At 44.2% G+C, this 27,829-nt stretch overlaps 1 protein-coding gene across 2 annotated transcripts; it reads left to right on the top strand.

Annotated features, from left to right (window-relative positions):
- The first annotated feature begins 404 nt into the window (after nucleotides 1-404).
- Nucleotides 405-25,678, top strand: KIAA0895 (KIAA0895 ortholog). 2 transcript variants are annotated; one of them, XM_042817441.1, is made up of 7 exons: nucleotides 410-477; nucleotides 7,104-7,786; nucleotides 17,193-17,336; nucleotides 18,866-18,998; nucleotides 19,965-20,270; nucleotides 20,732-20,829; nucleotides 22,977-25,678. In XM_042817441.1, the coding sequence occupies exons 1-7, from the start codon at nucleotides 453-455 to the stop codon at nucleotides 23,136-23,138; spliced, it is 1,551 nt and encodes a 516-aa protein (XP_042673375.1). In that variant the 5' UTR covers nucleotides 410-452; the 3' UTR covers nucleotides 23,139-25,678. The 2 variants fall into 2 exon arrangements, with proteins under 2 accessions (XP_042673377.1, XP_042673375.1); XM_042817443.1 differs by lacking the exon at nucleotides 7,104-7,786 and having other exon boundaries at nucleotides 405-477.
- The last annotated feature ends 2,151 nt before the right edge of the window (nucleotides 25,679-27,829 follow it).

The following is a 27,829-nucleotide window of genomic DNA, read 5'->3' as shown; positions in this document are numbered from 1 at the left end:
TGCCTTCATATCTCTGTTCCTTAGTTTTCTTTGTAAAAAGAAGCCAGAACTATCAGATAAGCAGTCTGCGTGGCTGGACCACCCTTCAGGCAGACGGCTGTGTGTGCACGTGAAGAGTGCCTAGAAGCTGAGTCTGGCAGGGTGGAAAAAAAAAGGGGGATCCCGGATGGGACAGAAACAGGGCTTCTCAGCAGCATCAGCGCACTGTGGGTTTCCCAGCCTTACGGGCTGACGCCACGGGGAGAAGCTACAAGTATTCTGTTTGGGGGGTGACCTCTCGTACTACAACTCCCAGCGTGCACCTCGGCACTCCCGCGCGGGGCACGCGGGGCTGTAGCGGCGCGCGGCACGCTGGGACTTGTAGTCGGCAGCTGAGGGCGGGCGCTCCGCCGGGGCGGCTGCTGCCGGCTGGCCCAGGGGCGGCCGGGCGGGCCTCGGGACGGCGGAGCGCCATGCTGGAATCCATCCGTGTCACCGGTGAGTACCGCTGCCGGGGGTGCTGCCCTAGGGCTAGGGCTGGAGCTGAGGCGAGGCGGCGCCGCTTTCCCCGCTCCTGCCGCGGGAAACACGCAGGGTGGGCGATGTGAGGTGATATTTTTCCCGCGGCTCTTTTTCTCGGTTAAATTCGACCTGTCACAGAGAACCCATTACAGTCACCACCGACAGCCACGGGTCTGCTTCATTCGGGTGCCTGCTTGTTGCAGAATATTCTTTTGACAGCCCTCCTCAACCCTAAATCGTTGGATCTGATTAACTTCATGTAGCTTTTTAATCCGTTCACGTTCCCTGAATACCTGAAATAAAGGTCTTTGTAATGTTACTGTACATTCGTAAGGTGTACCAAAGGAGGAGTGTTACTTGTTACAATCTTATATTCTCATCTTTTGGACTTCACTGTTTGCTTACAGACAAATCACAAATTATTTGCTTGTTTATAAACCTGAAAATCCAAGCCCAGGTATTGGAAGCATTTCCTCATTTTGAACAGATAAACTCAAATATATTCTAAAATGGTAGCGCAGAAGTGAAGAACAAAAGCAGCGACTGGGATGGTTACATTCCTAGGATAAGGGAACCTCTCCAATAACATCTTTGCTAAGCTCTGTAAGAAGCACACTTGGAGTTTGGATAGGATTTGTCCTTTATGCATATATAACCCCAGTGGCAGCTGCTCAAAAACCACAGGAGCTCACTGTGCTTTATAGAGCACATCTAGCTGAGCAGAGATTGATCCATGCCCACAGATATCTGCCATCATTCACCTTGTGCCACCTATGGAACAAGTGTATTAGAACTTGTTGGGTAGTAGAGACTTAGTAGCCTAGGTAAAGAAGATTTTTTTTCTGCAATACTGTCCAAAATCTGAGGGAAAAAATCTTTCATGCAGTTCTTACTACACATGCTATGAACACAGTAAAGTATTAGCTCGCTACTTCAAAAGGAAACCATCAGTATAACCTAGTTTCTGAACATTATAAAATAAAACATTTCTTCTAACAGCCTCTGACAAGATTAGGCAGAATGTGCAATGCCACAAGATCCAAAGCTAGTGAGTGGATAAGAAGTATGCAACTTAAGCAAGTAAAGTATTTCCTTCGTGCAGAATTATGAAATGTGTGGCACCCACATACGTGCTGTTGGCAGGTTTGGAGTACATCCCTTCTCCAGTACCATCATGTTGCTGGAATAGCTGCACATTCAGGAATGAAGGTATGCAGGAGTAAACAACAAAAAATCACATAGTGACAGCAAAATCATGGCTGTAGTATATTGTGTGGTTTGTATATTTGTGCCTGCAGTACAGACCTAGCCCAATATTGAAAGCTCCAGCAGGTATCTTGTAAACGATGGGTTTTGGGATGGGGCAGGACCTGGTTCTGCTCTTGTGGGCAGGATGGAAAAGCACATCCTTGTCCCAGACACGGTGGAACTGGCCCTGGTAACCCACCTCACAGGGCAGCAAAAACCAAACTCAGCTGATCAAAAAAGATTCAGAGCAGTGTCCTGACTTGACAAAGATGATGTTTCTACTGAGGAGGAGGATTTTCCATCTCTTGGTACCCTACTAATGCCAACTCATCTGTGCCTTCCTCCTTCTTTCTACATTACTGCTGTATCCTCCCAAATCCAGCTGGTTGTTGAGTTTATAATTCACCAGTATGTCCAGAATTCATGTTTTTGCAGCTCTTGTGGAGAGGAACAAGATATAAATAGGTGAAAGTAAACGTGCTGAGAAGGTCTTTCCAGGAGAGACCGTGCTGATTTTGTTACTTGTTTCTCACAGTTGATGGATTTGGGGCTTTATGACTTCTGAGCCTGCCAGCTAGATCAGTGGAGAGAATCTATGTGCAAACATTAGGTATTTTAGTGAGTTCTCAAAGGTAGCTGGGAAATTTGGGCATGTGCTATTTGTTTTCTGCTGTGTAGATGGAAATATAAAAAAGGACATGAGAATTTATACACCTCAGAGCAGCTTTATATAATCTATATAAAATTTATTTAAAATTTGCATACGTATTACAGAAGTATATACAATTTAAATCAAATGTATTTAAAATTTATATCAACTTTATATTAGTCGTGTTTTAGATATTAGATGTTTATAAAAGTTATATGTACATATACATATTAGATAAACAAAATTTACATCAAATTTATATATTTAGAACTTAAAGTTTGTATACAACCTATATAAGATGCAAATGAAATTTATGCAGAATGTATATAAAGTTTAAATAAAATTAACATAAGATGTATATAAGAAGTAAAGAAAATTTATATATACATCATTGAATCACAAAGGTGGGAAAAGACCTCCAAGATCATGCAGTCCAACTGTCCCCCTACCCACCAAGCCACGTCCCTTAGTACTACATCTAAACTTTTCTTGTACACCTCCAGGGATGCTGACTGTACCACCTCCCAGTCCATTCCAGCACCTGATCATTCTTTCAGTGAATAAGTTTTTCCCAGTATCCAACCTGAACCTCCCCTGGTGCAACTTATGGCCATTCCCTCTCATCCTGTCACTGGTTATTTCAGAGTAGAGGCTGACCCCCACCCCACCACAGCCTCTCTTCAGGAAGTTGTAGAGTGCAATGAGGTCTCCCCTGAGCCTCCTCCAGACCAACAATCCCAACTCCCTCAGCTGCTCCTCATAAGATTTGTGCTCCAGACTCCTCACAGCTTCACTGCCCTTCTCTTGACACACTCCAGGGCCTCAATGTCTTGTAGTGAGGGGCCCAAAACCCGACATAGTTTTCAAGGTACAGCCTCATCAGGGTTGAGTACAGAGGCATGATGGCTTCCCTGCTTCTGCTGGCAACACTGTTTCTAATACAAGCCAGGATGCTATTGGCCTTCCTGATCACCTGGGAACACTTGGCTCACGTTCAGATGAGCATTGACCAACACATTCAGGTCAGTTTACAGTCTTCCAGCCACTCTGCCCTAAGCCTGTAGCACTGCCTGGGGTTGTCGTGGCCAAAGTGCAGGACTCGGTACTTGGCCTTGTTGAACTTCATCCCATTGGCTCCAGCCCAGTGATTCAGCCTGTGCAGATCTCTCTATGGGCCTTCCTACCCCCAGGAAGACCAACACTTCCTGCCAACTTGATGTCATCTGCAAACTTACTGCAGGTGTACTTAATACCCACATCCAGGTCATTAATAAAGATATTGAACAAGACCCCAGTACTGACCTTTGGGGGACACCATTCATGACGAATGACCAGCTGGATTTAACTCCATTCACCAGCTCTCCAGGCCAGGCTATCCAGCCAGTTTTTTGCCCAGCAAACAGCGTACTTGTCCAAACCATGGGCTGCCTGCTACTTCAGGAGAATACTGAGGGACACAGTGTCAAAATCTTTGCTGAAGTCCAGATAGACTACGTAAGGATCTTTTCCCTCATCCACCAGGCAGGTCACTTGATCATAGAAGATGCGGTTGGCCAAGCAGGACCTGCCTTTCACAAACCCATGCTGGTTGGGCCTGATCCAGGTTGTTCCACACACACTGTGTGATCTCACTCAATGATCTGTTCCACAACCTTCCCTGGCACCAAGGTCAGGCTGACAGGACTGTAGTTCCCTGGATCCTCCTTACAACCCTCCTTGTTGATGGGACTCACATTAACAAGCTTCCAGTCCTCTGGAACCTCTCCCACTGACCATGAACACTAATAGATGGTGGAAGACATCTTGGTAATCACACTACCAGCACCCTCAGGGGGGTTCCCATCCAGCCCCACAGGCTTATGACAGACCAGGTGGAGTAGCAGGCCTCTGACTGTTCCCACCTGAATCGTGGAGGGTTAATTCTGCTCCCCATTCCAGACTTCCAGGAGGTGGAATACCCCCAGAATAATTGATCTGACTTTTAAAAACAGGTGTAAAGAAGGCATTAAGAACCTCAGTCTTTTCCTTATCCTCAGTGGTCTCATTCCCCACCACGTCCAGTAGAGAACAGAGATTCTCCATAACCCTCCTCTTCCTGATAATGTATTTATTGAACAGTTTTCTGTTACCTTTATATTTTAGTGGCCACGTTGAGTTGAGTTCAGGGCTTTTGCCTTTCTGATTTTCTCCCTGTATATCCCAGCAGCTTCTCTGTATTCTCCCCGAGTTGCCCATCCCTTCTTCCACCAGAGGCAGACTCTCTTTTTCTCCCGGAGCCTCAGAAAAAGTTCCCTATTCACCCATGCTGATGTTGTTCCCTTCTGGCTCATCTTACAGCACAGGCAGACAGCCTGCTCTTCTAAGACTTCCTTCCTGAGGAGTGGCCAGCTTTCCTGGTATTTATATTGCTTATATCAAATTAATATAAGATGTATATGGTATGCATATCAGAAATAAAGAAAAATTATATAAAGAGCATAGGAAATGCATATGAGACATATTAGATGTATATATATTCAAATTTATATCAGATTTTGATAAAATACTGTAAGGTGTGTATAACATTTATGTAGGATTTATATAAAGCATATATAGAATATGTGAAATATAAAAGTTAGGTATAATGTAGTTTATGTGATATATACAGTATATATAGCTTATATGCATTTTAATCATTTTAAAATGTAAATTCATACAAATATATAAGATAGTGGCAATGTAAGGCTCACTGCTCTGCTTTTTGTAACTTCTGAGAATGGATCCAGAGGGAAGGAGAAGCACTACTGCCCTTGATATCACATCATCCATCTGTGCTGTTTGAGATGTAGGCCTTGAATTCCCACCTACAGATTTTCCTCAGTAAGCAAAATCATATGTTCTGGACACAGAAATGTTAACTCCTTGCCTTTCGTGTATCCTTCTCAAGGATTCTCATCCTGTTATACTTAGCATAGCCCCAAAAATCAATCTCCAACACTTGCCAAGAAATACTCAAGTGCAAACATGGTGTTGTCCAAAAGCACCTCTTGCTACCTGGCAGCTGTTTGCAGATGGGAGCTCATCACACAGCCTCCTGGCTGTATGGCTGCTAACTCTCCTTGAGATGGTTCCTCCCCAGCCTACAGAACAGCGAGGTGAGCCAGGTGGGCTGGCTGTCACAACAGCAATGGCAGTGATCCCATAGCATCTGACCAAGGCACTCATTCCTGCACCAAGCTTTGGAACCGAATTCTCAAGCCTACTGCCAAAGAAGCAGTTACAAATACTTGCTTTAGCAGAAGAGAAGCATCTTAACATTTCTACCTCTGTCTTCTGCTAGAGTAAGGTCTTAGGCTGGTGTTCCTCATCATCTCTTCACACAAACTGGACCTCTGTCTTCTTGCTTTTCAGAGTGTCTTCAGACAGCAGAACTGAGGGGTGGAAGTTAACATTGCACTGGCAGCTTCAGAAGTGTGAAATACTTTGCCACGGAGCTTATGTTGAGAGGAAAACCTAATTTTCCTGTGAAAATAAAGCTGGAATTAAACTACTATTGATTTATTTTCCTGGGAGGCATTTAATGATCTCTTGCTAATATTCCATTCAGAGTATAATTACTGTACATAAAGTAATTACAGCTCTGCTATGTTTAACTATGGACTGGAGCTCAAATCCCTTCTTGGGAGCCTTTAATCAGGCTCTGACCATATCTCCTATTCTGTGAATCCTCTTACTTTAGATGCAGAAGTAAGCAGCATTTTTTTTGTGGCAGGAAATATTTGTGCATTGACTTTGGGCTCACCCAGTGCTCCAGGAGGAACTCTCTGCTGAGGGAAGGCTGGAACTAGTGAAGAGGTCACATCTAATGAGCCAGCAGGAATGTTAAATGCAGTCTTAATGCTCAGTGCCTTTTGCATGCTGCAGGGACCTCCCTCCCATGTAGCCCCTGGCAAGGGTGAGAGCAGGAGGAGAGAGCTCCCTTGCTAAAGGAACCATATTTGCTCCTTCTGTACTGGTTTGCAATGCTGCTTCTCCTTAATGCTGGCTATTGTTGTAGGACAACTCTACTAGGAACTAGCTGAACACTTCTTTCACTTTTCAATACTCCTTCGTAATACAGAGAGCACTTCACATATGTCAAGCACTGAGGCCTTTAAAATTTACAGTGCTGTTTGCATGGTATAGCAAGCTGCCCTCTGCAGCTGGCCCACTGTAGTGTTCTTATCCTTTCTGAGAGGAAGTTCTGTCAATCAGATTTAGCAGATGAGACCACACCAGGCAGCTTCTATCACTGCACCAATCCCAGTGGAACATCACTGTGAACAGCACCCATTTATTCCTTTACTGTTTCTTATTTGCTAAGTTGCTTATCCATGCAAAAGCTTAGAAGTTTGAGAGTGCACATTCATAAAGCCACACACAGAATCTCATTTTAAACAAGTCAGTGGTTCAGCACAGGCAGGTCACTCTCAGACAAGATGTGTGTTTGTACATGGAGAGTTAAGCACAAATCACCTGTTTGACTTGATATCACAAATCCATACGGAAGTGTTTAAAGGCCAGGCACTCACTCAAACTTCTTCCATTTGTCTAGAAGTTAAGTTGAACATGATGTGACCATAGTGAAGCTGTGCATTTCATTTATGTTGTTGAATCTTTTAAGATGTGAAACCATCAAATTTGCTTTCAGCTTCTTTCTTGGCCCCCCCCCCCCCCATGAATGCAGAAAAACTTCACTGGCCTAAGCAAGAACTGTCTAAGAAATCAATCCTGAGTCCAGAAGAACATAAACTGAATGTCAATAATGAGAAGAGCCTCCAGCATCCATCTCCTGGGGTCCTTAAGGACATTTTTACAACGGGAACCAGCAGCTACAACGTCCTTCTGCAGAGCAAGGAAGAGAAGAAGCACCATGCTCAGAAGCAGTCACCTGCTCACCACAAGAAACACAGGAAAGCCACAAAGTGCTCCAGCACCTTGCGAAGCAACGAGCACTGCAAAATCAAGGTCCCACTGCCCTTGCTCAGCAGTGGGTGGTGCTGCTCAGACCAGCAGCCCTCTGTCCTCATCTCCAGCCCCATCTCTAATGGCGTGAAGCTTGCAAACAGCATCTCAGCTGCAGGGAATGGCATAGGACTGCCACCTCGACCCAGAAGCAGAGCTAAGAGGCACTGTAATCAGACAAAGCCAAAGCAGTCCCCATCATCAAAAAGCCATGGGAAAGAGGGAGATGATTCCAGCCGAAAGCAATGTTTGCTAACTGCAATCAAGCCTTCCAACGTGGAGAAAGAGAAAATGAAGTTCTTTAAGTCAGATTTCACATACAATCCTCAGTTTGAATATGAAAACCCTGCTTTGCCAAACATATTAGCTAAGCATAGCCAAGCATCTGACAGATTTCTTAAGCAGGTATGGTTACATTTTTTCTCCTTTTCTCCTATTTATTCCTTCCACATTTATAAAGGTGGTATTTGCCTTTGTGGCAGGTGAAAGTTGCTCCTCTTTGCCTTTCTCCTGTGTTGTTTGAAAAGTGCATCAGTGTTGAGGGCATAACATAATACAGCTGTCTTTTTGACTGGAAGATGAAAGCCTGCCTAATAGTTAAAAGATTCAATAGGCAGAAGACATTTCTCATAAATTATGTTCCATGTAAATCCAGTTAAGGCAAAAGAACTTTTTAGTCAATGAAGCAGAGTGTAGGACAGAAATAATACAAAGCATAAGGAGGCTTTAATAAACAGGGGAAAAAAGCAGTGCAGAAACGCTGCCAGTTCTCTTGGGTGACACAAAGACTGGGAGGAGATGGCAGTTATTTGATGTCACGGTTATTGACTATATTTAATATGTTGATTTTCCTTGTTTTAATTGCTTTTGAAAGGGTATTTGCATTACATTAAGCTAAATCATGCAGCAGATCACTGCTATGTCCTTGATCCTGACTGAAATCCCAGTCCAGAGGTAGTTAAAAGAAACCCATGTTTTTCCCCCATAATATGCAGCCACAACAAAATCTAAAGAGATTTCTTCCCTTAACCTTCAGCTTACATATAAAAAACACATTGCTTATCTATGCAAGAAAGAGCCCTTCTCCACTTCTTTGCTCCCTGTTTTTTTTTTTTGAGAAAATCTTCCTAAACTATCATGTTTGACAAGCTTTTCTAAACAGGGCTTTGTGTTACAAGGAATGCAGTGCTTGGGAAGAAGTCTTCCCACTGGATGGGTTTCATTCATATGCAATATGAATATTTGGGTTCAAAAAACCCAAATTCTTGATGACAAATGAATCCTGAATTAAATTACATCGAGTCCTAGTAATTGACCTTTACTTTTGAAAGATCTGACATTTATTTTCAAATCCAAGAAAGTACACTGGTGGTGTTAGCCATTTGTTTGGTCACCATATTGAAAGACAGAGTCTGTATTATTATGTTTAAAAAAAAAAAAAACTCTGTCAGGGTTTTATTAAGAAATTATTTTCTCTATAGGAGAAGAGCTGTTCTGTACTTAGAACTGAGCTCCCATTTTGCTGTGCTGTGGCTAACAAAGGTAACAACATCAACCATTCCAGCAAATCAACACTGATCTGCCAAACCACACCATTATGAAAATTCCTCCTTTTATATAATGAATTATTCCTCCATTTTTTGAAACTATTTTGTTGCAGAGTTTTTAGAAAGAAAAGCGTTTCTTGGAAGTTTCAGCTCCTAAAAATACTGAGGAAAATCCTGCACTTCATATTAATACCTAAAAAAAAAAACAAAACAAAACAACAACCCAGCTTTAGCACAGTTCCAAGCCCAGCAGGTGGCACTGCTTTCGTTTACAGCTGGCTTTACAAATCCTCATCCCACACACAGGAATTTCATTTCCTGCAAGTTTACCGTCCAGAAAAATGGCATGAATCAAAATTTCCACCAGTTCCCTAGCAGAGGGGCTGGGACTTCAGTTAAATGAGATCAAAACCTGACATTTTCAGAATTTTAGAGGATCTCCAAGGATTTCAAAGTTATTTTCACCCACAACTGTGTATCGCCTGCAGGACATGAAGACAGGCCATATTTTCCTGTCCTCCTTTCTGCTTTCGTACAGAACTGTGGACCAGGTTCATGTAGCACTGCAGAAACATTTCTGGAAAATGAATCACACTGCTTGCTCTATTAAATTAAAGGAAGACAAAGAACAGCAAGGACTTGCAAGCCATTAGCAGTTCTGCAGTGGGGATACACAGGCCTGTGAGCAGCCACATCTGTCCTCACGCCTTTAGTTGAATCAAAGAAAACTTTCAACATCAGGCATAGCCCATCTCTTTTAATAGTTGATTTTGCATAGTCGTGCAGTAAACATTTTTTGATTAATACACTTGAAAATAGTCATTCTAACATCTCTTTCCAAACTCTGCTTTGTTTCTCACTTCCTTTTACATCAGCTTTTCTTCACAATGCAGATCTTTCTTGAGTCACACAAAGTGTGCTCCTAGGGAAAAGAACTTGAGAAATAAAAAGCAGTATCCAGGCTTGTGGCTTTTCACTTTGATTGACACCTGTAATGTGCTTCAAGATCAGTGTAGCAGCTTCATGCTATAGCAGTGCTATGAAATTTCTTACTTGCTCTCCTTGCTCAAACCACTTGTCCCTCATTGTTTTTTTAGAAATCAACACTTAAGCCATGTGTTTTTGCACACATGCCATAGGTGGCAACACTTAGCCAGAAATAATTATCCCCCCAGACCACTTGCAGGGCACATGACTTAACATGAACCAAAATCAGCAGAGAAGATGCAACTTCAAGTAATCTGCCTGGGAACACTTCTATTTCTTGAGCTGTACAAAAAGGCAGGAAAGCTGCCTTTTAAATAAGTCATCATTTTGTTGAGTGAGTAATCCCTCCTGTGAAAGGGAAACAGCCTTTTCCCTTTTAGGAATAAGAAAACAGCAGTTTTGAGTTAATAAATAATTCTGCCATGCTCTGTTTTCATTACACACATACACATTAGTTGTTAAGTGGAGCTGGAAAGCAAGTGACAAGACTTTCAGCATGGTAACCCCTTGCAGTGTACAGGTCAGGTCACAGATGAGGTGTGTTGAACTCCCAAGAATGCATCACTGGCCCTAAGGAGCACTTAACTGAATCATGTTATTCTCTGCTCCTAACTAAATACACTCATAAGATTTGTAGTTAAAGTATATCATTAACATGTGTATGATCAATAAGTATACAGAGGTTAAACTTAGTACGATTAATAAGCATACAGAGGTTAGTCTTAGTAAGATTATAACAATGGAAAGATAATCAAAAAAATAAATGAAAATGCTCACCAGCATTCTAGGCTCACAGTTAACTCCACAAGAGCAATCTCCAGCAAGAGATCCTTCCCCAGTGGCAGTCAGCCCTTAAATGGGGTCTAGGAGAGGTGCAGCCAGGCTCCACCCTTCATCACACAGCTCAATCGCCTTCACCTGTGCTCCCATGGCTGACTCAGTGCTTGCCTCAGGTGAGCAATCAGTGGCTCAGGCTATGGCTCAGCAGTTCCCATACAACACACAACATGAGGCTGATGGTGTCACCTAAGTAGCACAGTTTTTAGGGTGGAAGAGGGCTCCTGGTGATATTGCTGTAGGGGCAGAAATTTGTTTCAGGACACAGTGTCATTTAAAAAAAGAAATGATGAGTATTTCATTAGGAATATTTCTGCCAGATCCAAATTAGTTTAAAGAAAAAAAAAAAAAAAAGCCCACTTTATGGCTGTTAATAAGACCAATATGTTCAATGTGATACAGCCCACTGTTCCCCAAGCATGCATCTGGGAGGTTTTTCCCCTTGCTTCACACACAGACAAGCTGTGCAGGGCAGTAAGCAGTGGAGATCTGTCCCACAGATCTCAGCTCAGCCTGGCAGCTGAATGTGGGAAGCTGGCCCCTGGGTCACTGAGCCCATTTTCTAAGTTGGTTGCCTCAAACTATTCATGAGTGTGTCTTATCAGTACATACAACTACGATAGTTTCTGAGTGACTAAGTTATACTGCTACACATGGATGATTTGGGATTCAGAATACTCCTTGGCTATAAATAATTTCAAGAAGCCAACACTATCAAAACCTAAACCTGATAATTACACAGAATTTTGCTTTGCTCTCATTAGTTCTGTTTCATTACTTCCATGATCATCAGCAGAATCTGTTGTGCAGGGGGTTCTTGTCTTGTAAATTATGTTTCTTTTAACAGTGATGAAAGTGGTTCAGTGAGACACTTTAGATAGTAGTGAAAAGAACAGGGCTTATTTCTCCTAACCAGTGACCCAGGACAGTCAAATAGTTCTTTTGTTCTGGTCCTTTCCATATTGCTTGAGAATTTGTCTCTGTGAACAGTGGAAGTAACTTGCTTTTCCTTACTAGGCCCAAAGGCCAGAAAATAAGCTCACTGTTGTGTGCTGGAAGGACCAAGAGCTGGCATCCTGTTCTGTATTTTCCCAGCAAGTTCTTGCAACACTTGACTTTGAGTCATCTCAGAGACAGGAGTAGAAACCCGCATGAGGGGTTCTGTGTTGTACTCAGTGCCTGGGATGCTAAAAAGTCCCAAACCTTTTCCATCTCACTTGAAGTGATTGTGGCAAGTGTCCAAATCGGCAGCATCACTGGGACAAGTCCTATCTGCCACCTCCCAGAGATTTGTGTTCTGGCAGAAGTGCTTGTGTGACAGCTCTCTCTGTTCTTTCAGTGCTTCAGGATTTGTTTTGCTTGAAACACAGTCATGGGAGAAGGTGATAGTGGTGAGCACCCTTTAAGTAGTTTTGAAGAGAATACACGTTCAGCAAAGAGGAGGCTTAAGCTTCATGACTTTCTCAATGAATGTGACTTCACACTCACAACATCTCTTTGCATGTGTCTGAACTGTCAGCATAGGGGTTATTCCACATGGTAGGTGTAAGAGGAGGCACTCTTCTTCATGCATCCTACCCTTCCTTTGGAAGCTGCAACGCTTAGCTGTGATTGAAGTGGAAGAGGACAGAGCTGAGTTTGGGGAGAACTCAGGAGGGCAACGTGAAGGCATGGAGCAAAGCAAAGATGTGGTCTCCTGACTCCCAAACTCCTGCCACCTCTCTTGGTGTGCCTAGGGTTCAGCACTGCAGTCTCTTTTATGGAGAGCCAAGCAGAAGGTCTCATGCATGTTCAATGTTTTTCTTGCTATTTGTTATGATTAGGTGGTTTTAGAAAGTTCATTGCACGCCAACTCATGTCTAAACCAACATACAAAAAGCTGCACCTTGTAGTAGTAATTGATCTTTACAAACAGTAGTGAAAAAGAACTGATTACTAAAGTCTACACACCCTCCTCAAATATTCTTTTTTAAATGTGTTCTCATGTTGAGAAGAAACAGTGTTTGTCAGTCCTCTGCTTCCTCAAACCTGCTGTTGTCCATCAGTTCTCCAGTACCCATCAGGACTCCCGAGCTGTCCTCTTTTCAAGAGGTATGGAAACTGGGCTGTATCACAGGGACAAGGTTGTGATTGTCCCTCTCCGTTCTGCCCTCGTGTGGCCCCACCGAGTATGTCAGCCAGGTCTGGGGCCCACAGCACAGGACAGAAATGGAATGTTGGATGGGTCCAGAGAAGGCCAAGAGGATGACTGGCGAGCTAGAGAACCTCTCGGGTGAAGACTGGCTGAGGGAGCTGGGTTGTTCAGCTAGGAGAGGAGAAGGCTTCAGTGGCACCTTATTAGCAGCCTTCTAGTTCCTAAAGGGGCCTACAGAAAACCTGCAGAGGGACTCTTTATCAGGGAGTATACAGATAGAGCAAGGGATAATGCTCTTAAAATGCAAGTGTAGATTTAGATTAGACACAAGGTAGAAATTATTGGCTGTTGGCTATGGTGAGGCACTCAACAGGCTGCCCAAAGAAAATATGGATGCCTCGCCCCTAGAAATGTTCAAGGCAAGGTTGGCTGGGGCCTTGGGCAACCTGGTCTACTAGAAGATGTCCCTTCCTATGGTAGGAGATTGGAATTAAATGTAGGGAGGATGTGTGATGAGGCTCCTGCGGCAGCCTTTCTCTTCAGAGGTTTTGGTGTGATCAAAGCACCAAAATTCTTCTCCCATACTCCAGCACTGGCAGTGGTGCCAGTGTTCCTGCTTCTCTGCAATAAAAAAATCTGTTGAAAAGACTTATTCTAGAAGAAAAGAAGGAACACAACAAGCTCTCTTGTCCAAGTTTTAGTTTGGATGGAAGTCGGTCCTGTAAGTAGAGAACAGGAGCTGATTTCCAAGTCTTTTGTTGACTTTCTCCATGACTTCTTAACAGGGCACTGTTCAAAACCAACTAGAATTTAGCTGTTACTCTCACATGTTTCTCTTTCCATGTTGCCCGTTGATTGAGCAGGCTGCAGCTAGTGTGGTCAGGGAAACTGCAAGGCTTCAGACATACTAATAAATAAAACAATCCTCATCTTGTTTTCTGGCCCAGAGGGCAAACAACAAGATGTGACTCATGTTCTTATGGCTGAACACTCCACGTATAAAATGCAGTGGCCTCGTTCCCTTTTGTTGGTAGCACAAGGACTGTAGGACCTGTCAGTCAAGGCCAGGTGTTGCCTGAAATTGCTTGCCTGTGACCTTCTGACAGCTAAGCTCAGTGGATGGACTCATTCCAGCAGTAGAGCCGATGCCCTGGCCTTATTGGATTTACTGGTAGAGGAAGATAGCCTGAATGATGGATACTAAAAGATGCCTTAAGATTCCTTAAAATGGAAATGACCAAATCCCGGCCTCTTTGGAGAATGACATCCATCCCTGCATAAGTTTCTGCACTAAACAACTTTCAGAGAATATGAAGCCAAACAGTCCTACCCACAGGATTTACAGAATTTCAGATCACATTACTGAAAACTTTTGAGTGGAATTTCCATTCTATGCAACTGTACAAAGTACATTTGAATGCAGAAAGACCTATCTGAGCTGCCTGGGGAACTGCACTCCCTGGCTTTGGCCTCATGAGAGGGCTTCGACTCAGGCCTGTGCTACAGCTCAGACTGGTGCAGCTCTATCACATCTTGCATCTTCATCTCTCTCATTTTTATAAAAGTCCTACTGAACACAGCAGGGTATTATTATTATTACTATGAAGCTGACATAGTTGTGAAAGGCTTTGGACATCTTGTTTGAGACAGGTTGCCATGTGGGTTGAAGTCCATGTTCCAGTTGCTGTTAGTCTCCAGAAATATTATGCCTTTAGTAAGGGATTCATGTATTCCTTTTTTTTTACACTTAAATTAGATACTGACATTGCTCTGTTTGTCTGAAGTCATTTTAAAATGATATGTGATGTCATGACCTAACTGTTCACAGGAAAATTAATGATTTACTAACAAAGAAACATCTCTCGAGCCTTTATTTATGTTATGCCCCTGCATTTATACATCCTAGTGTACAAAGAAGTTACTGGGAAGTCCCATTTACATCATAGTATACAGATATGTAGGCCACAGGGGCCAGCTGCCAAAATGGGCTGGGTTCTGGGAGCGAGGCTGGTGCCATGAGGCCTGGAGGAGGCACACAGTTCCCTGTGGCAGGACTTCATCTTGGGGTGCTGTGTTGGGCCATGGCCATCCCAAATCCACCACAGATGAGCCTAGAGCATGACAGCTCCAAGATCCTGCCAAGGCCTGAGGTTGGAGGTAGCACAGTGGCTGGAGAGCTAAAGCCACAGGGGAGGAGACAGGCTTCATCTCACAACACAGGGTGGTTTTATTGTGAGCCTTCTGTGCTGGAGTCCTGCTGGGGGGAACATGCTGCTAACTTTAGTCTTGGAAAAAAAAAATCAGAGCGGATCGGAAGGCCTTTCAAATGTAATATTAAGTATGAGAAACAAGCAAAGAAATACTGAGCATTAAGTGCAGTATTTCTTCGTGTTGTGGTTTGATCCAGCAGGTGGCTCAGCACCATGCAGTCGTTTGCTGACTCCCCTTTCTTCCCAGTGGTATGGGGGAGAGAATTGAAAAAAACAAAGCAGAACTCATGGGTTGAGATACAGAAGGATACTAAGATACAGAAAAGGAAGAGGATAATAATTATGACTATATATGTATGTGACTGTATATAACAAGTGATGCAGAAGCAATTGCTCACCACCCCCAATTGATGCCCAGCTTCTTGAGCAGCAAAAGAGAGTGAGATGAACTCCCACCTCCTTGAGAACTCCTTCCACATGATGTCATATGGTATGGAACGTCCCTTTGGCTAGTGTAAGTCAGCTGCCCTGATTCTGTCCACTCCCAGCCCTTTGTTAGTGTGAGCTGAGAATATAGAATGACTTTGGCTCTCTACAATACTGTTCAGCAATAACTAAAAACATCAGTGTGCTATCAACGTTGTTTTTTTCCTAGACTCAAAACATGGCATCATACCAGACACTCTGAAGAAAACAATTCCATCACAGTTGAAAGTAAGACACTTTGGCATTCATTCTGGTAATTCATCTTTCATCAAAGAGATACGTGACTACAAAAACATGCCATAAGTAGCACCTATGGCTTTTGTGACAGTTACTCAGAGTTGCTTAGTTTCAACTTGAAAAATACTAGAATGAGATTCTTAGTAGCTGTGAGAATCCTCTTTCTGCAGCTGGTAAGCCAGTCTGACAACGCCAGAATTACACAGCTGGAGACAAGCCTGTTATCAGTTTGTTGCATGGCTATAAATGTGTAGTGTAAAAAGAGATTCAGTCTGTAAGATTTCCACCATCATTTTAGTGGCATTTTCCTAGCAAGCACATGCATTCTTTAAAGTAATACCAGTCGTATTTTCTTTCTGATGTTCCTGGGAGCTTCTGTTCTCCTATCTGAAAAAAAAAGCAATTCCCTGTGGCTGAGTATTCTAAGTTACGTTTTCTTCTAAGGATGTGAAATAATATATTGGGAAGTAGATCATTGGGAATGAGCATTCCACAGCCCAGCAATGACATCTTCAACATGCAGAGTTCTGATCACTTTATAGGCATCGTGCTCTGCTTCTTGCCCACAGTGAGACCTTATTGCTCTCTACACTCCTTGAAAGGAAGGTGGTGGTCAGGTGGCAAGGTGGTGGTCAGCCTCTTCTCCTGTGTAACTAGTGACAGGATGAGAGGGAATGGCCTCAGGTTGCTCCAGGGGAGGTTAAGATCGGATAGTAGGAAAAATTTCTTCTCCAAAAGAGTGGTCAGGCACTGGAATGGGCTGCCAGGGAGGTGGTGCAGTCACTGTCCCTGGAGGTGTTCAAGGAATGTTTAGATATTATACTAAGTTTAGTGGTACTAAGTGATTCAGTGGGGAAATACTGGTGGTAGGTGGATGGTTGGACTGGGTGATCTTGGACGTCTTTTCCCACCCTTGTGATTCTACGATTCTATGATTCCTAGTGAAGAAAATAACAAGAATTGAAATAACATGATAGTAATAGTACATATAGGTAAAATTATTTGGAAAATCATTAAAAAACGTGCTGACAACTTAACCTGCAGATGTCCTTGTGACCTGCTGTATCTGATTTGCAAGACAGTCATACAGCTTTCCCAGGATTGAAGGGAAAATTTCACTGAAGCGATAATCATCGGTGTTGTGCTTATGTACACAGATTGAAGATGAGTGAGTCAGAATCATTTTTCAGTACTTTGGCATCGGTGTCTGAATGTTGAAACTAGGTTTATTGGCTGCAGTTTCATAGAGACTCCCAGTGAGTCAAAAGTTGGAAGGTGAAAAAGAGACGGAGAAAGAAAAGAAAAAGCAGATGTGCCAGCCTGACACCAGGGTCTCACTGTGCTCATATTTGCCATGCTTTTGTATTTTGTAGTCCATTAACATTATGGAGCGGACACTGCAGAAATACGGAAGCTATGAAAAGTTTGAACAGGCCACCGGTGGCAGCTTGCTGAGCAAAAGCCGCATCTGGAATCATGTTAGGAAATACATGGTGAAGGAAGGCTGTCTTGGTGAGGTAAGCCATGCAGCAGATCAGGAAAGGAGCATTTATTTATCTAATAGGCATTTCACATTGCACATGGAGGGACCTGACAGTTTGTGTGGGAGGCCTTTGCTCCTTAATAACAAGAGAATTCCTTACATCATATTTTTCTCATGGTTGTGTTTGACTTTTGAACAATTGAAATGATGCAGAGTCCTTGTGAATGCTTCAGCCATCTCTTGGAGCCTGCTTCCTGCTTCATGTATGCTTATTATTAAAGCTCTTTGGGATTGCCCGAGAGCAACACCCTTCCTTCCCTCCTTTCACAGCTTCTTGTAGAGGAGCACATTTCCATTTATTTGTCAGTTCTGTCAGCCATTCTCCTGTATCAGATTATTTACACCAAAGGTAATAGGGTTAAGAAGAGGCCAAGAAAAATAATCAGCAGCCCAACAGCCAGACTGTTTTCTAAGAATTTGAAGAAATGAAAGTGACATAAGTGAATAAAAATGTCTGAAAGAAGATTTGCTGGTTTAAGTGCTGTTTTTTTTCCTGACTTTTAGCATTTTAAAGTCCTGTGCAAACAAACTTATTTCCTATCCTTGAGATTTTAAATGTTGAATTGCTTGGAAGAGTAAGATGAAAATGAATGTAGGAAAAGTGGATTATTCCAAACTGAAATCACCAGCTGACAGAGCCCCAGGCTTAGGTGAGGTCATTGGCCATGAGCAAGAGAAAGCTGGAGTGGGAGATAAATAGTAAAAAAAATGGGAAAAAAAAATATTTGATGGAAAATAAGGTTTGATTACTAAACATAACAGTTCTGGAGAAACTGCTAAACTCATCACACAGATGTGCTCATATTTGTTTTGATTTGTCTGTGTGGAAGCAGAATCCTAAACCCTCGTCAAATATCCTATGTCATCTTATGAAACCTTCTCCAAAAGTACAGTTAATACATCTACTTGGTATTGTGTGAAGTATCATGAAAATACTCTCTTCAGATGAAGAAGCATTAATAAAGTGTAGTGGTACCAGTACTTTAAATGCTTTAGCATTACCTTGCTTTCCTGAATCTTAAATAAGAGTTTTATTGGACTGGTTGCTGTTGGACTTGGAGCTGAGTGATGGGGTTTTATTGTGTAGGGAAGTCAACACTGTTAATCTTGTGTAGCTTTTAATTCCTGGGTCCTTTTTTGTTAACATTTTTCAGCTCTCAGTAATACCAAGATAATGAGAAACTGTTTGAAAACGTAAGTTTCTCTGGTTTACTGTCCATTTGGTTACCCTCCCAAACTGGTCAGCGTTACCACATTCAGTTTTGCAGTCCTGTACCTTATCCTTGTGCAAAGTTAATCCTTGTGCAAAGTCCAACTCAGGTTGGAGGTTTTCTCAGGAGTGTGGCTGATGGACACCTCAGCTGTCAGAAGTGTCTCTCAGAGGGAGCAAGGAAGGGCTGTGAAGGGCGAGGGCCCCTCCAAAAACCTACTGAAAGGGCCACAGGAGAGCAGTAACAGGAACAAGAAGGGAGCTGTTTGATACCTGGCCTCTCTCATCTTCAGATTGTGGTCCATCTCACGGAGGACCTGCTTTCTCGAGCCTCAATGACGGTGGTGAATGGCCGCCCCACTCTCACCATCAATATCTCCACTGCGAGAGAGCACTGGCTGGAAGGGATGCTGAGACATGAAATTGGTATGAGCCTACCGTCAGTTCTTCAGACAAAGGGGAGTACTTGCATGCATTCTTACTTATCTTGCACTACTGGACCAGGCACAGAAGAACGGAACAACATCCCTGTCTAAAGGTCCTGTGCCATAGGTGTGCTAAAGGAAAGGAGAAACTTGTTTTACCACTGCAAAGTGCAGTGCAGGGAAGACAACCCATTTGGTTGCGTGCGCGTGGCAGGGACATGATGTTTGTGAGACCAACCTAGAGCCAGTCTTGCTTTAAAAAATGGGAACAAAAATAGTGTGATTGTTCCAGTTTAGAACCAGCCATTTCAGTTGACAGATCTACTTCTGATACAATGCACTGCTTGCAAGTGTGGGCATACTTTAGTACCTAGCAGGATTGCACTGATTTTGCATTACACAAGGCTGGCTAAGCCCCGTGGAAAATTTCTATGATCTGTTCTACTTAACTCCATCAAAACTGGATAAGTCTGGGTAGTGTCTGAGTTTCAGCTGAAGAATAAGACCTGTAATTGCCCTGGAGCATCATTTCTCATGTTGTAATGGAACAGCAGTCTCTTGCAAGGCAGCAGTAGGGGCCTTAATCAGTTTTAAGAGGCAATTTTTCTGCTCCCTGAGCATTTCCTTTATTTCATTCTCCCTCCTTCTGTTCAGCACCGAGCCTAGGCCATGTTTGAGGCAACCAGCATGCAAGGCACTTTTGAAAATTCCTTTTCATGGATTTAGGATCTCAAGTTCTGCTGATGTTTTTGTACCGTAGGCATTTTCAGGAGTTTCATGTTGTGGTCAGCAGGTGAATATTTGCACAGTCTATCTACTTCTGACAAAATTCTCTGTTGCAGACTGTGCTAAATTTGGCACTTGCTACTAGTCCTACTAGTGCAGAGTTCTGAAACCAGCCTCAGCTTTAATATTTTCCCATTCTTAAATCATGAGATGTTAATTGTAAGTCTCACATTCTTTTCAGGAACTCATTATTTCCGGGGCTTTAACAACAATAGCCAGCCTTGGTGCAACTGGAATGGACGTAGAAAACATGGGTTGAAACCAATCAACCCTACAGAAGAAGGGCTGGCAAGCATCCACAGCGTCCTGTTCCGCAAAGACCCTTTCCTCTGGAGGGCTGCCCTGCTCTACTACACCGTCTATCAGGCCAGCCAGATGTCCTTCAGCCAGCTGTTCCAGGACGTGGGGAAATTTGTCCAGGACCCCAATACCAGGTGGGATTACTGTGTACGAGCCAAGAGGGGCTGGACTGACACATCACAGCCAGGTGGGTTCTCTACTTATCCTGCGTGTTTTTGTGCTTCAGGGAGGTTTCAGACTGTGCACAGAGCTCCTTCAGCAAACTAAAACTGTGAAAGGGAGAAATGGGCATCTGTACTTTCTGAAATGAGGCCACGGGATTTATGCTCTTGAAAAGAAGGCTGGAAATGCACTTTTTCTAGACGTTTGCTTTGATTCAGTAAAGGATTTGTTGCTGAAAGAGGGAATGTAAAATGTAAAACCGAAGAAGTTCAAACTCAGTTTGATTTCCTTGCATGTTTGTTACAAAACTGTTGCTGCAGATGTTCTTGGAGACTGTCTTCTGTTTTCTTGGTAGTGGGTTTAGCATTCTAGTTATTTTGGGAAAGGTTTTCAAACTCTGCGATAAAAAGTTCTATTTACCACGGTTTCTGAGAATATGCCTTCAACAAACCCTGAGAGAATGCAATGAATTTTGGTTCTTTTCAGGCTGCTTCAATAAGGATCAGGTGTACTTAGATGGCATCCTCCGAATCCTGAGATACAGGGAGTCCATCGATTTCCACCTTCTGACAGCACTTGGCAAAGTGAGTGGACTCATCTTTAACCACAGGATGCAGTTTTACCATTTGAATAAGCTTGTCTGCAAGGATCTGTGAGTCGCCGTGCTTTGTTTTACTTTGACAGACACCTCTGTTCCGTGCAGCGCTGGGTTCACACTGTGCAGGTTAAAAATATTACAAAGTCCTAAGAATTCCTACCAGTTTTTCTTCATTCCTTGTCTATCAGATTAAGATTTGACGGTCATATTTCTCAGACTGTCCTTTCCTCCTTTTATAAGGTGTTGCCTGACTTGCCTCGAGCAAGCAGGCCAGCTGCTAGATAAGATGGGGGTCCCAGTAGGAAACTGAATTCACAGATTGATGCTAAGGCCATCCCCTTCCTCCACAAAGGAAAAGATAACAGCATGTTTTTCATCTCAGATTCTTTTTCACTGTTTTTCCTAAGTTAGAGTCTGCCTTTTCCAGAATACACGATGTTTCTGCATTCAGAGAACATTTTCTCTCCATTGTCATTGCTTGTTTTACCTGAAAACCACAGACAAAACCATACTGACTGCAGAAACTGTCAGTTCCTGAACCAGTTCCTTGAGCTGCTAAGTTTCCACAGTTCATAAAATAGAGTTCGTACTCACATAAAGGAGGATTCAAGTTTACATTACTATGCTTGCATTTAGAGCTGCTACACCAACATTTTTGCCTGCTTGGCAATCCCTGGGTGATAAAGGGCACATTACAATAGAGGCTTCTGGTCCACAGTGTTGGTGCAGTTTGGTCCAGTGTTGCCTGTTGTGCAAAAAGATCATATTGGTGAGCAGTTACTGTGTAAGTAACTGAACCAAGTTAGAAACCTCTGAAAAAAAATTGCACTGTGTCAAATAAGACTGCAGCTTTATTCTCTGAAACTTCTCACTTCTCTGCTGCTGAAGACTCCACTGTCTGTGTCAGATGTTCAGTGCTTTTCAACCCCCGTTGTGGCCCTTCTCTGGCCTCGCTCAAGTATCTCTGTATACTCTCAGGAGAAACAAGTTCTATTTTCCTCTGGGTCAAGTTTAGCAATCTGGATTAGGCTCTCTTATCTCTCCAGAGGACCCTTCCACATCCCTTACCTGCTGGTGGATCAATATGCTGGCTATAACCATTCCTGAACAGGGACCACCACCCGCTAAGCAGGCTGTCCAGCAAGCCCTGACAGCACAGTGCTCAGCTCCTTAGAAGAAGTGTGGGAGTCAAAAGGTTTGAGCCACCTGGCACAAACCTGCTGGGAGGAAATAGGATGTGCCAGTGTGCACGCACAGCCAGGCTTGTGTTTCTGCCAGCACATATGTGTCTGTCTGTAGGGTGCTTCAGCACACGCAGTTCAGAGACAAAGCAACAGCCACATTCATTTCATCATGAGGAATCTGCCTGAGGAAACCTGTTCTGTGTTTGCAGGACAGCCTGTGTAATTATTGAACAGTCAAAGCATTCATTTTCTTCTGGACCATCACTCGCAGCTATTGTGACCTCAAGGCTTGATGTCCTAGCTTGCAGAATCATTAGATGCTGGTTACAAAACTAGATGCTGGTTACATTAGATGCTTTCGTTACAAAAAAGTAGCAGGCCCTTAGAAGCTGGAAAAAGCTTGAAATTGTCACTCCTCTACCCAGAAGGCTTTGATGCCTAGAGGTACAACTAATCTCCACCCTGCTGTCAAATGAGAAAAACAAACAAAAACCCACAACATTTTGGGATGTGTAAGGTTGCCAAAACAGGAGTTAGTCACTTGAGGTGCACTGTAGTGTAGCTTATGGTGGGCACATTTGCTAGTGGGAATCCCCACTTCTTCCTCACCTGTCCTGCACAGTGTTTCCAGTTCTTTGCTCTTGGGCACAGAGTCCCCTCCATTCTTGTATCAGACTTTGAGACTGACTGAGACCTCAGGACTCGCATGTGCTCCAGCCTTCTCTGTTCCTGTCGCTGTTGTAGGTCGGTGTCATTCCGTTTTCTCTCAATCTATTCACTGATTTAATCAAAAGCAGAATCTGGAAGTCTACAGACATTTGCTAAAATTACACTTTTTTTGCATCTTCCACTCTCTGAAACCTTTTCTCACCTACAAGGGGTAACTTACAGCCTCAGCAGGGAAGAAGCAGGGCTATAATGCAGATCTAACCCGTGTCCTTCCTTGCAGATCTCATATGAAGACGTGGACCGTCTGAAAGGGTTGGCTGTGATTGAGAACATGAGGGTACCACACTTCCTGCAAGACCATGCCCGGTATATGGAGCACTTGGAAAAGATTATGGAGGTCAATGAGCTGACTGATGAGGAGCTCCAGGATCTCATAGACTAACAATAGCAGCCAGCTGCTCGCTCTGTGCAATGAGGACATAGAACTGGACTTCTGAGAGGTTGCAAAAATGGACTGAGCAAGGGTGGAGCAGGAGGAAAAGGCAGCCAGAGTATGTGGAATTCAGAAAAAGCCCCTTTGTGTTCCTTTTGCATTGTGATTGTATACGAATGGGGTTTTTTTAAGAGTTTGTGCATATTTGAGTCTGGTTTAGGAATCCCTTTGCAGTGACCTGTCCAGCCACCTGCTCTGCTTTGCGGGCTAGGCGTAGTGCTTGTCACTTTCCTTTGTGATATACTGCCTTTTCCCATCCAGATTTAGAGGTGGAGGAAAGGAGAAAGAGGGGAAATTCCCCTTTTGTCTACTCAAGTACTCTGCCTTTGGTCAGCTTTCACAGCTTGTAGAGATAGCAGCTTGTAGTTATGCTACCTCATTGTCTGTGTGACTCTTTCTTATTTGTCATCACTGCAACAAGTTTAAAACCATAATCACAGTGCACAGAAGCGGGTCTTTGTGCAACAGCTCTGTGATACCATCAAAAAGTTGTGGTTTCTTTTTTTTATTAGGAGATTCAGATGAAGAAAAAAAAAGAAAAAAAAAAAAGGTATTGCTGTTTTGATGACTGCAAACAGGCAGCAAAATTATCTTCTTTGTTATTCCCCCAGATTGCTACTTTTCCACATCTCTGTCTGTATAGTACATGTTTAGGAAGCTGAGATCTGGAAGGGTCTCTCTCCTTTGAGGACAAGTGTATCATGGCTAGTAAGTCCTGTAGGGCAGCATTTTGGAAGAAAGCTTGGGCAGAACTGTGATTTTATGACTTGTTTTTTATCAGTACAATCAGGAACACAGGGATGTAAGTCAGCACAGCAGGCAGCACTCCTCGTCTGGGTCTCCTGAGCCTCCAGAGCATCAAGTCACTTTCTGAGCAGTATCAGGCCTCGGTGCTACAGTAAAGTTGTGCTCATTGCAGAAATGAGATGTGGGAGAAAAGCAGACTCCCAGGTGCCCTGTTCCTGTGTTCCTACAGGACTGCTGCACACTTTAAGCAAACTTACCTCTGTTTTACCTGCCGGTGCTTTATCCAGAAACAGGTAGAGAAAGTGTGTTACTGTGAGGCACTGCTGGCCACGTGGTAAATAGCTTTGATGGCACAGGAGGGCTTACTGCATAAACTGCATTTTCTGAATTCAGAGTATGATGGATTGTTGAGGCCAGATGAGTTTTGCACCTCTAAGTACTTTGAGAACTGGTTTGGTTTTAGCAGGCAGCATTTTAGCAGCGCTCCTCTGAGCTCCTGGGGAAGCAGCTGTGATGCAGGAGGCTGTGCAGGAAGATGGGAGCTCCAGAAGGCTTCTGCCAGTTCTTCCCCTCGTGCTGTGACCCACAGATAACAGGCCCAGCACTGAATAAGGCAAGTAAGTGGAGACAAGGTTTCCTCCACACGGGCTCAGAGGTCTGAAGAGGTCTGAAGGTTTTTGAGTGACCCCATCAAACCAGCTGCCTTTTAGGCAGCACTGCAGGTGTGCTCACAGCAGCTGGCTGACTGCTTCAGAAAATAAAATGTGTTCAACAAAGATAAATTTACTAAATTCGGTTATTTTCAAGGCAGGGACCAAGAACCCCTCACAGTAGCCTTAATTTTATATTGTCAGTCTTGTTTGCTATCTGGAAGCCTTTCAGCCTCTGTGTGCAGATATAAAAACTTTTTTTTTTTTCCTTTTCTTTTTACAAGTTTGATCGCTTGTAGCTTTGCCTGCCCAGCTTTGTTGAAGAACCAAACCCAGCAGATGTAGCACTGCAGCAGCCCCCTGGGAACGATCTGCAGTCCTGCACCCATGCTCTCCAGATACTGGCTCATTTGCTGGAAGCAGCAAGAAAGCCACGCATGGCAGGGGTCGAGTCAAAGATCACAGCCAAAAGGCAGCTGCAGAGCAGAGCTGCAGAGAACTGGGCTCACTTTGCTGATCCAGGGGAACACGAGGGCCGCTCCTTTCTGAAAGGGACAGCTTTGAACGGATATTTTAACTGTAGATAATTCCTCATCAGTGCAGTTCTACATCAAGTGTCCCAGTGGTTGTGTGTTACAAAGTAAGGGTGTCACTGTCACAGGTCCTTGGAAGCAGGAGGCCGTGCCAGCTTCCCTGCAGTGCTGCAGCACGCCCTGCTCGCAGCTTTTCCTCCAGCAGCCCCTGGGCTCTGTCACTGCACCACCAGATGTTCCTGCAGCCGTAGATGCTTTCCTTCAGGACCTGCAGGTCCTTTCCAGAGCAGCAGGTATCACTGGACTTCTGTTCTTTGTTATCCTAGAAGTAGGTTTGCCTAGAGCAAGGTTAGAGTCTGGAAGTGGTCTGTATAAAGATGTTACCTTACCAGCAGGTGAGAAACCTGCCTGCTTCTGTTTTCAGCACTTATTTGTCCTTCCTCCTTTGTAAAAGCGTTTCAGATTTTGAAGTGTACCTTTTGTAAGGTTTCCTGATTTTCTTTTTTCCTGGTTACTAAGTCATGGTACAAAAGTTCTGTAATAAAGTTTTTGGACAGCAGCGCACGTGAGCTCGTGTCACTACCGAGTATCGTGACGTCAGTGACACGATGACAGCTCTTCATGGCTGCCTGGTCCAGTTGCTTTGCTGTACATCCATGTCTCACAACATCCATGCTGTTCCTGTACAGAAGCCCTGTCAGTGTTGGGAGACTCACCCTATTTCACAGCAGTGGTGGAGATGGCTTTCTGACGCAGTTCAGGAAGGCACTGCTTGGTCTTGGAGTCACGAAGGTCTCCATGTGCACACCTGGTGGAAGCTGTGTGCCAGGCACGGCCCCCTCTCCTCTGCTTCCCTTTCTCTAGGACACGGCCTGAGCCCCTTGGAGGCTCTTGGCTGCGATGCATTTCTCAGCACCATCCATCTGGGAACCGTAGTTCCAAACATTCTGCTCTCTTTGAGGCACACCCTGTGAATCCCTGCTGCTTTGCTTCAGGGCTCTTTGTTCCCTCCCTGAATTGCTTTTCTGCAGGCAGTCCTGCCATTGCCTGTGGTTCGGCTCCCTCATGTATACATAAGGGTACTTAAGGATTGTGGGTGGGTTTTGTTTGTTTTTTAGTTTTTTTTCAGTAGAAATACTTCTGAAGTCACTGTATGATGTGCCTTGCAAGGCAGTACAGTACTGTTGCATTATATTTCTCCTTCCTTGCTAGGTGGTTTGGAAAACTAAGACTCGGACGTGGAGGGGGAGGAATGCAGAGAGGAAACGCCATCACTTGGGCTGGCTTCCTGTTGGCCGTGGCACAAAGGAAGGAAAGTTGACAGCCCGCACCAAAACCTTCCTGCTGTATCCCAGCTCCTTTTTTAGACACTTTACAACCCTGTTTGGTTTCACACCACCAAAGCCAGATGACCAAACCGACACCTGCTGTGTAACTGACAGCTTTGTAACCCCAAAGGACAACGCAGAGGCTCTGCCCTGCAGTGAGCAGGTGAGAGCAAAAGGGAGGAGAACCATTTGGATGTATGTACCTCAGCAGCCAGGGGAGGTCAGGGCTGGGTCCTTCGCAGAGATGTCTGCTTAACAAAAACAGAATTATGTTTCAGCACTCTATTACGCGTCATAACGTACCGCTGCTACCTGAGTGTGCTCCCACAGCTGCAGTCACGTGAAGGCAGACACAGAACACCAACCACTGCCTTAGCTTTTGGGCCAACCTCACACAACCAGTGCCATCGGGTGCCTCCAAATTCCAGGCAGCAAGGAGCCTCACTGCCATGCAAGGATGCTGTGCGCAGAAAGCAAGGCCAGGTTTTCAAGGAGCAGCACAGCCACCCATACAGTCAGGCCCTGTTGGTTCCTAACACCCAGGTGCTTTCCTTGCACTGACACTCCACAGGAGCCAAAGCTCCACCGGCAGGCACCAAATCTCTCTTGTCCTTTCTTTCTGCCCCGTAGGATCCATCTCACCCCAAGGCACACACCCATTCACCTCCCAGAGAGCCAGGCTGAGTGCTTTAAGGTCAGCAGTGGGGAGGAAAGTGATCCAGCTCATTCCCTCCAGCTGTACCAATAAACACATCCTCACCATTCTGCCAGGGCAAAGCCTCTGCCACACAGGGAGCTGCTGCCAGCAGACCCAGTAGGAAGCAGTCACACACAGCTGCACCACTTCACACCTGCAGCAGATTAAATGGCATTCAGCTTTGTGTCAAAGTAAGGGGATCCAGCAGCACTATGCCTGCTGGAAATGGGCAAGGCAGCAGCAAGGAATCAGAATCAAGCAGGGTCCAAAGCAGCAGCCAGGTGCTCCTGTTGGCTTCTGCAATGACCCAAGACAAATGCACGCACCTCTGGTTTTCAGCACTAAATGCTGAGAAAGTGAAGGCACATTTTTGTCTGATGCTCTGAAAGCTCCCCTGAACCATCTGCAATGTCAATGAAACCTTTACTGTGGTCTGAGTGCAGTGCCTAAAGAACGAGGATCTGCCACGGCAACATCAGGTAAACCTTCATCTGCACGCGCCCTGCAGCTGTGCCCTCCGGCACTCAGGAGGCAAGGAGACATTTCCATCCTGGCAGCCCTTGTGGAAACCACTCTGTTTCCTGCAATAACCTCTTTGCTCTTCAGGGCCCACTGATCTGAGCTCACTTCTTCAACCTGTGCCATCACCTTCCTTCTAACCAACAGTTTTCACTGTGATCTGAGA

The sequence above is a fragment of the Centrocercus urophasianus genome, unplaced genomic scaffold, assembly GCF_019232065.1.
Source record: "Centrocercus urophasianus isolate 14NV4802_14NV808 unplaced genomic scaffold, USGS_Curo_1.0 seq_16, whole genome shotgun sequence".
NCBI lineage: Eukaryota > Metazoa > Chordata > Aves > Galliformes > Phasianidae > Centrocercus > Centrocercus urophasianus.
This window is presented reverse-complemented; position numbering and strand designations above follow the sequence as displayed.

Excerpts from the sequence above, each read along its gene's own strand:
- KIAA0895 (XM_042817441.1), top strand. The coding sequence starts at position 453 with ATGCTGGAATCCATCCGTGTCACCG. Across the intron at positions 7,787-17,192 it reads CTGACAGATTTCTTAAGCAG|TCCATTAACATTATGGAGCG; the intron begins GTATGGTTACAT and ends TGTATTTTGTAG. Across the intron at positions 20,271-20,731 it reads GACTGACACATCACAGCCAG|GCTGCTTCAATAAGGATCAG; the intron begins GTGGGTTCTCTA and ends GGTTCTTTTCAG.